This window comes from Engystomops pustulosus, chromosome 8, assembly GCF_040894005.1.
Source record: "Engystomops pustulosus chromosome 8, aEngPut4.maternal, whole genome shotgun sequence".
NCBI classification, from domain to species: Eukaryota; Metazoa; Chordata; class Amphibia; order Anura; family Leptodactylidae; genus Engystomops; species Engystomops pustulosus.
Window position 1 is genome coordinate 86,586,319 of NC_092418.1, and position 15,174 is coordinate 86,601,492.

General features: G+C 41.9%; 1 protein-coding gene across 3 annotated transcripts in view; it reads left to right on the forward strand.

Annotated features, from left to right (window-relative positions):
* The window catches only part of SESTD1 (SEC14 and spectrin domain containing 1), a 102,282-nt gene that overhangs the window by 40,561 nt on the left and 46,547 nt on the right, over window positions 1-15,174 (forward strand). For all 3 annotated transcript variants that reach the window (XM_072121595.1, XM_072121597.1, XM_072121596.1), the window contains exon 4: window positions 3,314-3,404. In XM_072121595.1, coding sequence (XP_071977696.1) covers window positions 3,314-3,404 — 91 coding nt within the window. The remainder of the gene's footprint in view (window positions 1-3,313; window positions 3,405-15,174) is intronic.

Sequence of the window (15,174 nt, forward strand, 5' to 3'; positions counted from 1 at the left end):
CTTATAGTCTGAAAAATACTGTAAACTAACTCATCTCCGTTGGAACAATGACCACAGTGAAGACCTTACATCGTTACTGGAGACTGGTTGTGCTGCTTAACTTAAAATGTTTTTTAAAAAAATCTAAGCTTTGTAAAAACCCCTTTTAAATAAAATTATTGTACATATGTCCTCTTTATTATCTATAGATGTATTCCCATACAATTAAGAAAATCTACCATCAATCTAGCATAAACCAGGGACATTACTCATAGATCCAGGTACTGTGACTGTGGTAATATTCTTATATTTGTTATCCACGGCCTCCTTCCTTCTAAAATCAATGTGCAAAATGATGCTAATGAGCCAGATTTTACAGCACTAGAGGAATATCCTATCACATAGACTGATTGAGGAAGTGCTCCTTGTACAGTTTTTAAGCCCTTGAACTCTACAGCACGGAGAGGCTCTGGTAACTCCCCCAGAACCCTTCCGGCTCATTATCCTAATTTTAAAAGTTGATTTTAAACGGAAAGAGGTCATGGGTAACAAATATAAGAAGATTACCACACTCACAGTACCTGAATCTATGAGTAAGTGTCCCTGGTTTTATCATGATGGATTTTGATGGTAGATTTCCTTTAAGCGAGTGCACTTGGTTATACCATCACTACTCTGATTTATGTGACTCCATATTTTTTTTCATATGGCTGGCTGAACACTTTTACTACAAGTTATTCCTATCATGCACTGGTTTATATATGGTTACCCATAAATTCTACATCCTCTCACTAGAACCTATGGTGAGAAGGGACCACACACAGCATTATCATTACCGGGCTGTGACATTGTGATACTCGCAGATTTCCATGTAAGCAGCTGCTTCCATTTCATCCCTTTGTAATTAGATCAGGAGGTTCTTTTTAATGAGCTGAACTTAAATATTCAGCATGGTATAAAGATCTCTATTTCCCATCACTGGGGCCTGAATACCCCATCCCTCCCCTCTCCATAAAGCTTTGTAATATGACACCTCCGTAAGCTTTCGTCTATATCGCTAGAAAGATGGAATTTAGCAAAGATTTCATAGTCTAAAGCAGGTTTACAGGTAAAGATGGAGGATTACAAGAGCCAAAGTAGTAGAAAATGAACTTATTTGGTCCAATAAGAAGATCTATTTCAATGTTTCATTATTCTTCAGTACTTCAGTATGCAGTGTTTGTTGAAAACTTAGTGACCATTTAAAGGACATCTACCACCAGGATGAAGAATTGTAAAACAAACACACTGACCTACTGGTGTGTGCCCCATCTGGTAGGATATGCTCTTATTTAAGTTTATTATGCTCTTGTTTTTAAGAAAAAAGGCTTTAAAAATTAAGCAAACGAGCCTGAGGGGCTCCAGGTTCCATTAACACCTATGAAGCATGTAGCCCCTCAGGCTCATTAACCCCTTAACGCTCTGCGCCGTAGCTCTACGGCGCAGAGGTATAAGGGATGTATGAAGAGGGCTCACGGGCTGAGTCCTCTTCATACAGAGGTGGGGGTTTTTGCATTTTGCACAAAACCCTCACCGCTAATAACCGCGGTCGGTGCTTGCACCGATCGCGGCTATTAACCCTCTAAACGCCGCCGGCAAAGTCGCCGGCGGCGTTTAAAAGACGGCGGCGCGCGGGCGCCGGCATCTTTTTTTCGATCGCCACGCCCCCTTCTTTTGACACGAGGCTACATGGTTTATGCGGGTTTGTTACAATGAGCCAGTGGCTCATTGTAATGTATGACCTGCAAAAATGCCATATATTGCAATACTGTAGTATTGCAGTATATGGTAGGAGCGATCTGACCATCTAGGGTTAATGTACCCTAGATGGTCTAAAAGATAGAAAAAAAAAAAAGAAAAAAAGTTTAAAAAATAAAAAAAATTAATAAAATATTAAAAGTTCAAATCACCCCCCTTTCCCTAGAACGGATATAAAACATAACAAACAGTAAAAATCACAGACATATTATGTATCGCCGCGTCCCAAAATGCCTGATCTATCAAAATATAAAAACGGTTACGGCCGGCGGTGACCTCCGAGGCGGGAAATGGCGCCCAAATGTCCGAAATGCGACTTTTACACCTTTTTACATAACATAAAAAATGAAATAAAAAATGATCAAAATGTCGCACAGACCTCAAAATGGTAGCAATGAAAACGTCGCCTCATTTCGCAAAAAATGACCCCTCACACATCTCCGTGCGCCAAAGTATGAAAAAGTTATTAGCGTCAGAAGATGGCAAAAAATTTTTTTTCTTTTTTGTACACATTTGTTTAATTTTTGAAAATGTATTAAAACACAATAAAACCTATATAAATTTGGTATCACCGCGATCGCACCGAACCAAAGAATAAAGTAGGCGTATTATTTGAAGCGAAGAGTGAAAGTCGTAAAAACTGAGCCCACAAGAACGTCACGCACGTGCGGTTTTTTTTCAATTTTTCCACATTTGGAATTTTTTTTCAGCTTCGCAGTACACGGCATGTTAAAATAAATAACATTACGGGAAAGTAAAATTTGTTACGCACAAAATAAGCCCTCACACAGGTCTGTACACGTAAAAATGAAAAAGTTATGGATTTTTGAAGTTGGAGAGCGAGAAATTAGCCGAAAAACCCTCCGTCCTTAAGGGGTTAATATAATTTTAAAAGTCTTTTTTTTTTTTTTCAAAACCAGGGCATAAGAAACTAAAAGAAGAGTAGATCCTGCCAGAGGGGGCACACACCAGTATGTCAGTGTGCTTGGTTTACAATCCTTCATCCTGGTGGTAGATGTCCTTTTAAAGATTAATAGCTTTCATTTGTATGTGGCAGTCAGACCTGACAAGTCAAGCGTTCAGGTATCCCAATTCCTCATATATCTGTGGGTCCTAAGGTGAAACCCCCATCTAAGTCACATCTTGTGTTTATGCCACCGTTACTATCTGGATACAGTACAGTATAACAGCTGCTTAATTCAACTTAAATTTTTGGTTGATTCTTTGAAATCTGTTTCTGGCCACATGTACTGTGCTCTATTCCTGCAGCCCAGAAGACAAACTGCAGGTGGAACATTGCCGGGACATTACTGAACAAGTTGTTCCGTCCTGCGCCCTGTCCAGAATACTAACACACCGTACAGGAATGTAGAGCGTCACTGAGCGCAGGAGCCTCAGCCTTTACCCACCACCTCCTCTTATTCTCTCCTGCATTTATCATAATTTCAGTTATACCATAACTGTACAGCTTCATAAACTGTTTGGATTGAAACAAGGGCTAACTTTATATTATATAAATTTTTTTTTCTTTTTTCAGTGATAAATGCAAAGCTCGAGGCTTTACCGTTATTGTGGACGGAAGAAAATCTCAGTGGAATATAGTGAAGACTGTCGTCCTCATGCTCCAGGTAAATATTTCGTTTCCTATGTTTTTGTTGCTTCATTGTTCTTTAAAAAAAAAAAATACACTCAAAATTAATTAAATTAAGCTGTTTGGTTGATAAACCCAATGGGGAAGATTTAGAGAGCAGAACTGTTCTATTTGCTCATGACAACCAATCAGAGCTCAGCTTTCATTTTCCTACAGCTGTTTATAAAATGAAAGCTGAGCGCTCATTGGTTTCCATAGGGAACTAGAACAGTTTTACCTCCAATATTTCTGATAAATCTCCCCCAGTATGTGTGTTGACAAAAATGTGTATATCTGAACTAAAAGCCCATAACCATATAGCTGTACAGGATGAGCACCTGTAAATCTTATGGGCACATGGACTGGATATGTCACGCCAATTTTTTTTGTGTGCTACATTGCATATATATGTATATAAATGTATGTATATATGTATGTCCACCTTATAAGCAGGTGGACACACATGCTCAGTCACTGTGCTAAAAGAAAAAAAAACAAAACGGAGATCCTCTGTACACTGTAAAGTAAAATAGGGGAAGCCCTCTGGCCTGCTTGTCAGAAAGGAGCAGATCCTCTGTAGCATAGACGTGACATGAGAAGAGAAGATTTCTCTCAGTAAATCCATCACCACTCCACCATGGATGGTACTATTGCCTATTGTTACTGTTGACCCTTGATACTCCATATGTATTTTACTTTAAACTAAAAGTGATCCTTTTCCTCTGTAACGCTCAAACTTGGACATTACCACCCAAATGAGGGTCCATCCAATGTTGATCGACCCTGCTACATTTGACCACGGAGAGTCCGCCCCAATATCTGATTCCTGTTGTGGGTTCACAATATAGTGCTCCATCTTTAGATGATACTGCTAATCTTACTGCTGTCATATGTTTGGGGATTTTTTTTTCTTAATTTTATCTGAGATTCAGCCCCTATTGCTGTTTTGGAGACAAAGATCTTCTACTTTGTGATGTTAAACCCCAAACAAAGCTGAAAAGTGATGTACAATTTATCTGGGATAATGTGCAGACATGACAGTATCTATAGTCATCTGAGGACCATTATTAAAGCCGTCTTAGGACACACAATGAGGCATACCAGACCCCTGCTTTATTCTATTTACATCCTTGCCGCAGGACAAACCTTACATTACAAGTCACTGCGAAACAAATTAAAGCCAAATTGAAACATAAGTCTAGAAATCCATCTTGTGTGTTTTCCTCTCTCTCATTCGGGATGAAGCCAGGAGCATGAGTTTTTTTTTTTTTTTTTTTGTCTGTTGTCTTGTTATAAATCTTACGTGGACTACACAAACCCGATATACAATTGTGTAGTCTGCGTTTAGATTTATAACAAAGCTGAACGTCCTTAGATTTGTAATGGATACTAGATGTAGTGTGTTCCTCAAAGCCTAAAATCTGTCATGAAGATTGACTTGTGAGCTTCCAAATAATTTCGAATACTACAATCTCAAATTGAAATGGAAAGTATGATAATCCTGCAATTTCTTCTAGTATTAGACTAAAAACAGAAAATTCAGCATAGAGAATCAATTCGAACGTGCTATTTTAACCCCTTAAGGACGGAGGGTTTTCCGGCTCATTTTTTGCTCTCCAACTTCAAAAATCCATAACTTTTTCATTTTTACGTGTACAGACCTGTGTGAGGGCTTATTTTGTGCGTAACAAATTTTACTTTCCCGTAATGTTATTTATTTTAACATGCCGTGTACTGCGAAGCTGAAAAAAAATTCCAAATGTGGAAAAATTGAAAAAAAACCGCACGTGCGTCACGTTCTTGTGGGCTCAGTTTTTACGACTTTCACTCTTCGCTCCAAATAACACGCCTACTTTATTCTTTGGTTCGGTGCGATCGCGGTGATACCAAATTTATATAGGTTTTATTGTGTTTTAATACATTTTCAAAAATTAAACGAATGTGTACAAAAAAGAAAAAAAAATTTTTGCCATCTTCTGACGCTAATAACTTTTTCATACTTTGGCGCACGGAGATGTGTGAGGTGTCATTTTTTGCGAAATGAGGCGACGTTTTCATTGCTACCATTTTGAGGTCTGTGCGACATTTTGATCATTTTTTATTTCACTTTTTATGTTATGTAAAAAGGTGTAAAAGTCGCATTTCGGACATTTGGGCGCCATTTCCCGCCTCGGAGGTCACCGCCGGCCGTAACCGTTTTTATATTTTGATAGATCGGGCATTTTGGGACGCGGCGATACCTAATATGTCTGTGATTTTTACTGTTTGTTATGTTTTATATCCGTTCTAGGGAAAGGGGGGTGATTTGAACTTTTAATATTTTATTAATTTTTTTTATTTTTTAAACTTTTTTTTTTCTTTTTTTTTTCACTATTTTTTAGACCATCTAGGGTACAATAACCCTAGATGATCAGATCGCTCCTACCATATACTGCAATACTACAGTATTGCAATATATGGCGTTTTTGCAGGTCTTACATTACAATGAGCCACTGGCTCATTGTAACGAACCTGCATAAACCATGTAGCCTCGTGTCAAGAGAAGACCCGAGGCTACCATGGTAACCGATCGCCGCCCCCCGATGACGTTCGGGGGCGTGGCGATCGAAAAAAAGATGGCGGCGCCCGCGCGCCGCCGTCTTTTAAACGCCGCCCGCGACTTTGCGGGCGGCGTTTAGAGGGTTAATAGCCGCGATCGGTGCAAGCACCGACCGCGGTTATTAGCGGTGGGGGTTTTGTGCAAAATGCAAAAACCCCCACCTCTGTATGAAGAGGACTCAGCCCGTGAGCCCTCTTCATACTTCCCTTATACCTCTGCGCCGTAGAGCTACGGCGCAGAGCGTTAAGGGGTTAAAGAGAACCCGTCATGCAAAATAACCCCCCTAAACTAAATATATTTTCATAAACTGCCATTAGAGAGCATTGCCTCTATCCCTTCATTGTCCCTCTACATGCCTGCAAACCTAAGCAATGAGGTCCTAAAGCTGTATGCAAATGACCTGTGAAATGTCCAATGAAGCATTAGCATATTCAAGCTGTCCACTCTATTCATGAGTGGGAGGCACAGCCACACCCCCAGTGCTTGACTGACAGCCTGTATAATGATGTGAGGCTGTATAATGATGTGCTTCCTGGTGCTGGTGGCCACAACCCCTGTAGCCTGTGTGTGCATGTGTGTGTGTGTATAGGAGAGATGCAGCAGCTCCAGGCAGCCATGTTATAGCAGAACATGTCAGATTCATGTGTAGCTGCTGTCTGTGTCTCTCACCTGTATATTAGGAGGATGCAGCATGTCAGTAGATGCAGCCCACACACTAGCCATGCTTTACTATTCATTACACACAGACAAGAGCAGGGGGAGGAGAGGGGAGGGGGAACAGGGGTGACATCACAGCCTCTGACCATGTGACCAGCCTCATTTACATGATAAAGAATAGATGATTTTACAATGAATAATGTATGAAATAACTAGATAAAGGCTGGGATGGGATCCTTGTGAGCTGCTCCAACAGGTAGAGGTGACAGGACAAGTGACACAGACCTGATGACAGGTGTCCTTTAAGGGTTTGGTCACAATACGTCTACTCCAATGTGGAGTCTAAGTGTTGGGGGAAATGGTCAGGCCATCAGAAGACTGAAGGCAATAGAAGGGAAATTTCATGCTAGTTTTCTTCCATAAAGTTGAAAAATCCGGTAGAGGCTAATGATTCCCCCAAACTATGCTGAGGAGAGGCCTCACCCAGTATAGAAGATCTTAGTTTTGTGAATGGACACAATTCACTGCCGCCATCACCCTAGGTAATATTACTCCTTCTGATGCCAAGAGACTCCTGCTGCCGATGACCAAATTATGGGAAAATGCCTAAAAACTTTACCTCGGCCGACGTACGAATGCATATCAATGGAGGAGTCGTGGAACATAGCGGTTGAACAAATCAGTGAGGACATGTTTTAACTTCCACATTCACATGTAATAAAACAATTTCGAATGGGATACTTGTTAGCCCGCTGAACAAAATACTCAATTTAATGTATTTAATGTGAGAACACACTCAACCCATATGATGTCCTTGTAGAAAGATCCCATCTCCTTTCTGAAATCTTTAGAATTTTCTCCTGGTAACTTCTGTTACAGCGCTGATGATTATATAATCTGATAAAGCTTATCAGGATTGGTGTGGGGTACTATCAAGGAGAACAATCAGAATGGATGATTGTTTGTGTGATTCCTGGAAAATCAGATGTGTCCTCCACAGAGACGGAGACTGATGGAAGTGATTTTATTCCCGGTAAATGTCTGCGGAATATATTGAATCCATATAAATAATTGAGGCAGTATAAATAAAGTATGTGGCTCAACTGGATTATATGAAGGAAACAATCCCCACAGGAGGTGTCTTAAAGATCATAGACCTGATCCAGACTGGTCAGATTTCACTCACATCCCCCAGAGCAGTGATGGTGAACGTTTTAAAGGGGACCTGTCACCTATAAAAATGGCACTAGGAGTTTCTTACTAAAGTAAGCAGCTCCTAGCGCTACAGCAGTCCCAGCAGTGTTACACTCCTAGCGTTATCCGAAACTTCCGATAACGCAAGCAGACACTGTCCACCGTATTCATGAGGCGCTGCCTCTTCCCCGATCCACCCCGCCCACTCCATATACAGCGGGGACTGCCGAGCGTCATGCGGCAGTCAATGCCCCCTTATCCTGCCCCCTCATGAATACGCCGGACCACTTCTGGTGTTTCTTGTGTACAGCGTGGGAGTGTCTGCTAGAGTTTGCAACACAGTTATTGGTTATTGCATTTTTACATCTGAAAACATTGGGATCCAGATTGCAATTCCCTGGTTGCTCCTTAAACAGTTTGTAAAGGAGCGCAGAACTGGTCATGTGATACAACATCATTCTCAGTGATGAGAGGTATTACTGTGTTACAGCAAAATACCGGGTCCCAGCAATAATTTGATACTCACCATTTCTTATTAGTTGGAAGGTAAAGAAATGTGTTATTATAAAAAGGGTGCTACAGAGATAGGGGGCATTATAATCCACCCAATTCTGTAGCCTTCTCCATATAAGGAGAGGGGGGAGCTACAGAAACGGCGGCATTATAAGAAAGGGGCTACAGAAATGGGGGCATTATAAGAAAGGGGCTACAGAAATGGCAGCATTATAAGGAAATGGCTACAGAAATGGGGGCATTCTAAGAAAGGGGCTACAGAAATGGGGGCATTCTAAGAAAGGGGCTACAGAAATGGGGGCATTCTAAGAAAGGGGCTACAGGAATCGGGGCATTCTAAGAAAGGGGCTACAGAAATGGGGGCATTCTAAGAAAGGGGCTACAGAAATGGGGGCATTCTAAGAAAGGGGCTACAGAAATGGGGGCATTCTAAGAAAGGGGCTACAGAAATGGGGGCATTCTAAGAAAGGGGCTACAGAAATGGGGGCATTCTAAGAAAGGGGCTACAGAAATGGGGGCATTCTAAGAAAGGGGCTACAGAAATGGGGGCATTCTAAGAAAGGGGCTACAGAAATGGGGGCATTCTAAGAAAGGGGCTACAGAAATGGGGGCATTCTAAGAAAGGGGCTACAGAAATGGGGGCATTCTAAGAAAGGGGCTACAGAAATGGGGGCATTCTAAGAAAGGGGCCACAGAAATGGGGGCATTCTAAGAAAGGGGCCACAGAAATGGGGGCATTATAAGGAAGGGGCAACCAAATGGGGGCATTCTATGAAAGAGGCTACAGAAATGGGGGCATTCTAAGAAAGGGGCTACAGAAATGGGGGCATTCTAAGAAAGGGGCTACAGAAATGGGGGCATTCTAAGAAAGGGGCTACAGAAATGGGGGCATTCTAAGAAAGGGGCCACAGAAATGGGGGCATTCTAAGAAAGGGGCCACAGAAATGGGGGCATTATAAGGAAGGGGCAACCAAATGGGGGCATTCTATGAAAGAGGCTACAGAAATGGGGGCATTCTAAGAAAGGGGCTACAGAAATGGGGGCATTCTAAGAAAGGGGCCACAGAAATGGGGGCATTATAAGGAAGGGGCAACCAAATGGGGGCATTCTATGAAAGAGGCTACAGAAATGGGGGCATTCTAAGAAAGGGGCTACAGAAATGATGGCATTCTAAGAAAGGGGCTACAGAAATGGGGGCATTCTAAGAAAGGGGCTACAGAAATGGGGGCATTCTAAGAAAGGGGCTACAGAAATGGGGGCATTCTAAGAAAGGGGCTACAGAAATGGGGGCATTCTAAGAAAGGGGCTACAGAAATGGGGGCATTCTAAGAAAGGGGCTACAGAAATGGGGGCATTCTAAGAAAGGGGCTACAGAAATGGGGGCATTCTAAGAAAGGGGCTACAGAAATGGGGGCATTCTAAGAAAGGGGCTACAGAAATGGGGGCATTCTAAGAAAGGGGCAACTGAAATGGGGGCATTATAAGAAAGGGGCAACCGAAATGGGGGCATTATAAGGAAGGGGCTACATAGATGTGAGTTAAATGGTGTTATCAGTGGGGATGTCACTGGAAGGGAGCATTATACTATCCAAGGACCATTAAAGTTGGCATTATATAATGTGGAAGTAAGGAGGGTGATTTAGGATACTTTCTAAAAGCGCACAGAGTGGGATGGAGACGATGCTTGCAAACATTCTACTACTGACTTACTACCATCTGGTTACTACGACTACTACTACCACTTGGTCACTACTACTACTACTACCACCTGGTTACTACTACTACTACCACCTGCTGCTAACTACTACTACGCGGGTAGTAGATACAAATGTTTTGTGTGATTTGGAGAAAATAAATTGTTTTCTAATCTTGTGCTAAAATGGAAAAGGAAACCCTAAAATGTGTGTTTTTTTTTTTTTTTTTTTTTTTTTTTGGATTTAAAGTAAGCCATTAAGAACTAGTGGTAGCAGTATACAGCTGCTCATAAGATGGAAATGAGGATTGGAGGCAACTGTTGCACATGTCATCATCATAGACTATGACTGTGTATGGACTTATGCTATAATGATCCTTCCGTTGGTAAACTAGAGGATTATTATAACTTGGCTTGATTCATAATTCATAGTCCCTTACATAAGATTTGACTGAAAACCACATCCCTTTACATGTTTCAGTCTCCTTTCAGAAATCTCCTCCATTATTACCCTCTGTAACCTTGTAGTTCTTGAGAGGACATAAAACTAATATTGTCGCCTTCAGCTCCGGCGCCTGCTCCAGCCTCAGGGCGATGGTGAAGGTGGATAAATGGAGAAGACACTCGGCTTGCGCTCCCACCACGCCTGTCACTCACATCGCACAAACCACGAGCTGCAATTACAATAAACACCCTTCCTCTGCCCTGAGGCTCATCTTTTAGTAAGAAAGTAAAAATCTCCATGAGCGGCTCCGAGGCTAAACGCAGCAGCACAGCAAACACGAAAGACGTCAATAATGGCCATCGGTCGTCTGATATGGAGCTATGTGATATTTAGAGTAACATGACAGGACTCCTCTTCAGGTTACTGTATGAGCATTGACGTTCCCTTGTTGCCCTTGAAGTAAAACCCTCAGGATGTAATAATTATTTGATCACTGAACCTGCTTTATTTTCATTGAGCCATTTATCTTTTTCCATTCCTTCCTGTAGAAAATGATTATATAATTCTGTAGAGCGGCTAATGACTTGTACAGCTCAGTGCATTGCTATATCTGCTCTACCATCATCTTCTGGCCTTGTCTATGCAGGTCCTTGCCTTTTAACTCTCGTGTATCTATTTGTAACAGTGATATCGCAGTCATTCAAGATCATGTGTCACATCCCAGCGCCATGGACAGTCATTAGATGTGATTTGTACAATGTTACTTTGTGTTTTTTGTCTTGCATATGCTGCAAGTGAGGAAACAATGTACCACATTTTTAAGACTTTTTTTTTTTTTTTAGCCAATGATCCATAGTTTTGATCTTCAGTAGAAGAAGATGAGCAGGCGCCATGTTGTAAATCGGGAAGCAGATTGTAAATGGTGTCCTACATGGAGCAGATTGTGTGCATAGTATTCTTTCTGCAGACAGCATTTGATAAAGCATTAAAGAGAACCCGTCATGCAAAATAACCCCCCTAATCTAAATATATTTTCATAAACTTCCATTAGAGAGCATTGCCTCTATCCCTTCATTGTCCCTCTACATGCCTGTAAACCTAAGCAATGAGGTCCTAAAGCTGTATGCAAATGACCTGTGAAATATCCAATGGGTCATTAGCATATTCAAGCTGTCCAGCTTATTCATGGGTGGGAGGCACAGCCACACCCCCAGTGCATGACTGACAGCCTGTATAATGATGTGAGGCTGTGTAATGATGTGCTTCCTGGTGCTGGTGGCCACGCCCCCTGCAGCCTGTGTGTGCATGTGTGTGTGTATAGGAGAGATACAGCAGCTCCAGGCAGCCATGTTATAGAAAAACATGCCAGATTCCCGTGTAGCTGATGTCTGTGTCTCTCACATGTCAGCAGATGCAGCACACACACTAGCCACGCTTTACTATACATTACACACAGACCTGAGCAGGGGGAGGAGAGGGGAGGGGGAACCGGGGTGACATCACTGCCTCTGACCATGTGACCAGCCTCATTTAAATAATAAAGAATAGATGATTTTATAATGATTAATGTATGAATTGACTAGATAAAGGATGGGATGGGATCCTTGTGAGCTGCTCCAACAGGTAGAGGTGACAGGACTAGTGATAGACCTGATGACAGGTGTCCTTTAAGGGCTGAGCAGATTTTACATGGTGTCCTATAGAGACAGACAGCATGTTATAGAGCAGTGATGGCGAACCTATGGCACGGGTGCCAGAGGTGGCACTCAGAGCCCTTTCTGTGGGCACTCAGGCCATCAGCAAAGGACAGAGTTCACCAAACAGGACCAAATCCATTACATTTTCCCACAGTTACAGGCAACTTATGAGATGTTGCTCTCAGCACTATTTTACAGCGACACTTTATTGACTGTTTGGAACTTCTTTGAAAAGTGAGAAGGTGTTGACCGAAGTGCATTATCTTTGAAGGCCCTCATTCTGGACCCACCATTCTTCCTAAGCAGAGAGACCCTGGAGAGAAGCTACAATGAGAGTCTGAATTTGCCCTCCTTCTTTCAACTGTATTGGTATCCTCAGGCGGCCGATACAATTAAATAAGTGGAAGAACAGGTAACAGTAAGTTACTGCTTAAAATGGCACATTGGCACATCAGGGTAAATAAGTGGATTTTGGTTGTAGTTTGGGCACTCGGTCTCTAAAAGGTTTGCCATCACTGTTATAGAGCAAGGGGAACTGAGCACATTGTACAGTGTTCTATAGCATGTTATAAAGCAGGGAAGAGATGAGCAGATTTTACATATAGACTTAACAATGGACATCATGTTCTAGTGCAGGGGGAGCTGAGGTGTAGTTGTATTGGGTGTCCTATCTGCAGGTAGCATGTTTTAGAGTAGAAGGAGCTGAGCAGATTGCATCTAGTGTCCTATCTGCAGGCAGCATGTTATATAGCAGGAGGAGCTGAAGAGATTGTACATGGTGTCCTATCTGCAGGCAGCATGTTATAGAGCAGGAGCAATTCTTCTACAACCTGACAATGAGCAGGAAACCCCTGGTATACACACTACAGTGTCAAGGGAAGTGCTGACCGTAAATGGAGCTTAAAAATTTCTTGGACATTCATGAAACATGGACATACCCTTATCCCATAGTCATGTCCTCCTGCCATGTGCATGGGATAAGAATTTCTGCTCCTCTATTAAAAAAACAAGTGTTCATCAGGTAAAAGAAAAAAAAAATTAACAAACCAATTCATAAAAATTGACTTAAGTAAATGAATTTTTATTAATGGCGCTGAAATATTTATGGCAGTTCTGTGATATATAGCGGGAGCGTTTCATGACCGTTCAGCTGCTCTTTTATATGTGACAGCTTTATGAGTTGCTGTAATCTAGAATTCTCATTAACTTAATGATCACAGAAACGTGAAGCATGAAAACATAGGGGGCTACATTTACAACTAAGCCTCATAAATGTACCACCCGAAATCTGCAAATAGACATAGTGTGAGACGAGCACAGAGCAATGGACATTGTGATTACCAAGCGTCCAGAATTCTCTTTCATGGATGTCTTGGGTTCCTTAATGCCAAGCGTGCTTCCTGCGAGCCATGTCAAAAAGGTCAGCCGCTGACAGTGAGTTGGCATATCACTATGACCCTGGGCATCCGATAGGTGGCACTTTGTCTGGAACCTATTCCAGGTCATTCCAGGTCCACAAGCCATCATAGAAGGTCTGAGACCTCTGTTAGCAATAATATTATCGAAGATCTCTTCCTATGTGAAGTTGTCTTTGACTCCTTGACAATGTTGATGGTTGTGTGGTTTGAGAAGCATTCTGTGTGATGGCCACATTACCAGGGTGGCAGTGTTCACAAAAGTGATCTGTGACCCTCTGAGAACTACCCCCTGATTGTGGGTCTGATGTCCTGTGCTCACTGCGTCCTAGTGATCTGTGAACCTGTTAGATTTAAAGGGAACCTTAGTCGGATGATTAGAGGATAAACCCTTCATCAGGAGACCTTTTTCTGACACCCCCATGTCCCCATAGAGAATATTGTACACATTGCCAAAGAGTTTTTATAGTAAAACTTTTCTTTTTCCGAAAAAAAAAAAGATAAGTTGGGTGAAAGTTTACCTTCCTGTATGCAGAGCTGTATCCCTAGGCCCATGGGAGTGGCCAATGAGGAGAGGGGCAGACATGTATGATGTCCTGAGGGGGAAAGCGACAGGTGGGAGGAGCATATAGGGGACATAGGAGTGTTTTTTTTATTTTAAATCAATGCATGATGGAGCCGTTTCCTGAGGGTGGGGGCAATACCGCTCCTCACTGGCCGCTCCCACGGGACTAGGGACACACCTCTGCTTACAGAAAGGTAAACTTTTATCTAACTTATCATTTTTTTTTTTTCAGAAAAAGACAATTTTACTATAAAAACTCTTTGGCAGGGTGTACACTATTCTCTATGGAGACATAATCTTAGAACCTGTGAGATCCAACTCCCTACTGCAGGTCTATTGTTAAACAATTACTGCATCATGGAAATCGGTGAATTTTGAGATCCTAACTCCCTTCTCTCCCCAACACTGGGTCTACTGCCTGTACCCTCTACACCAAAGTGATCTGTGACCCTCTGAGATCCAACCCGACTGCAGGTCTTTTCAGATTTTACCATCTGTGGATGTTCTGTTCTCTATACACTGCATCGTAGTGATCAGAGAGTTTTGAGATCCAACCTCTTGACTGTGGGTCTATCCCTGCCTCGGGTGTATCTGGGGAAGACCGGGCACTATAGCAGACGTCTGAAAAAAAAAACCCACCTCCACTATTAAAAAATATACTGTGTTACAAAATATATATATGTATATATATATATATATATATATATATATATATATATATATATATATATATATATATATATATATTCACAGTTCTTCACTTATACACATTTATCTGGGACACATAAACACATTTATACACTCATGTACTGTACAATGTGAGCATAACATGTATATAATGGTGCACATCCTCCATTCTTTAGTGTGTCAGGTCAGCTTTCAGGGCCCCCTGACACTACAGGCCCCATAGCAGCCGCTATGGCTGCTGCTACTGTAGTTACTCCTTCACTCTGCATCATAGTGATCTGAGAGATTCATTTTCCCAACTGC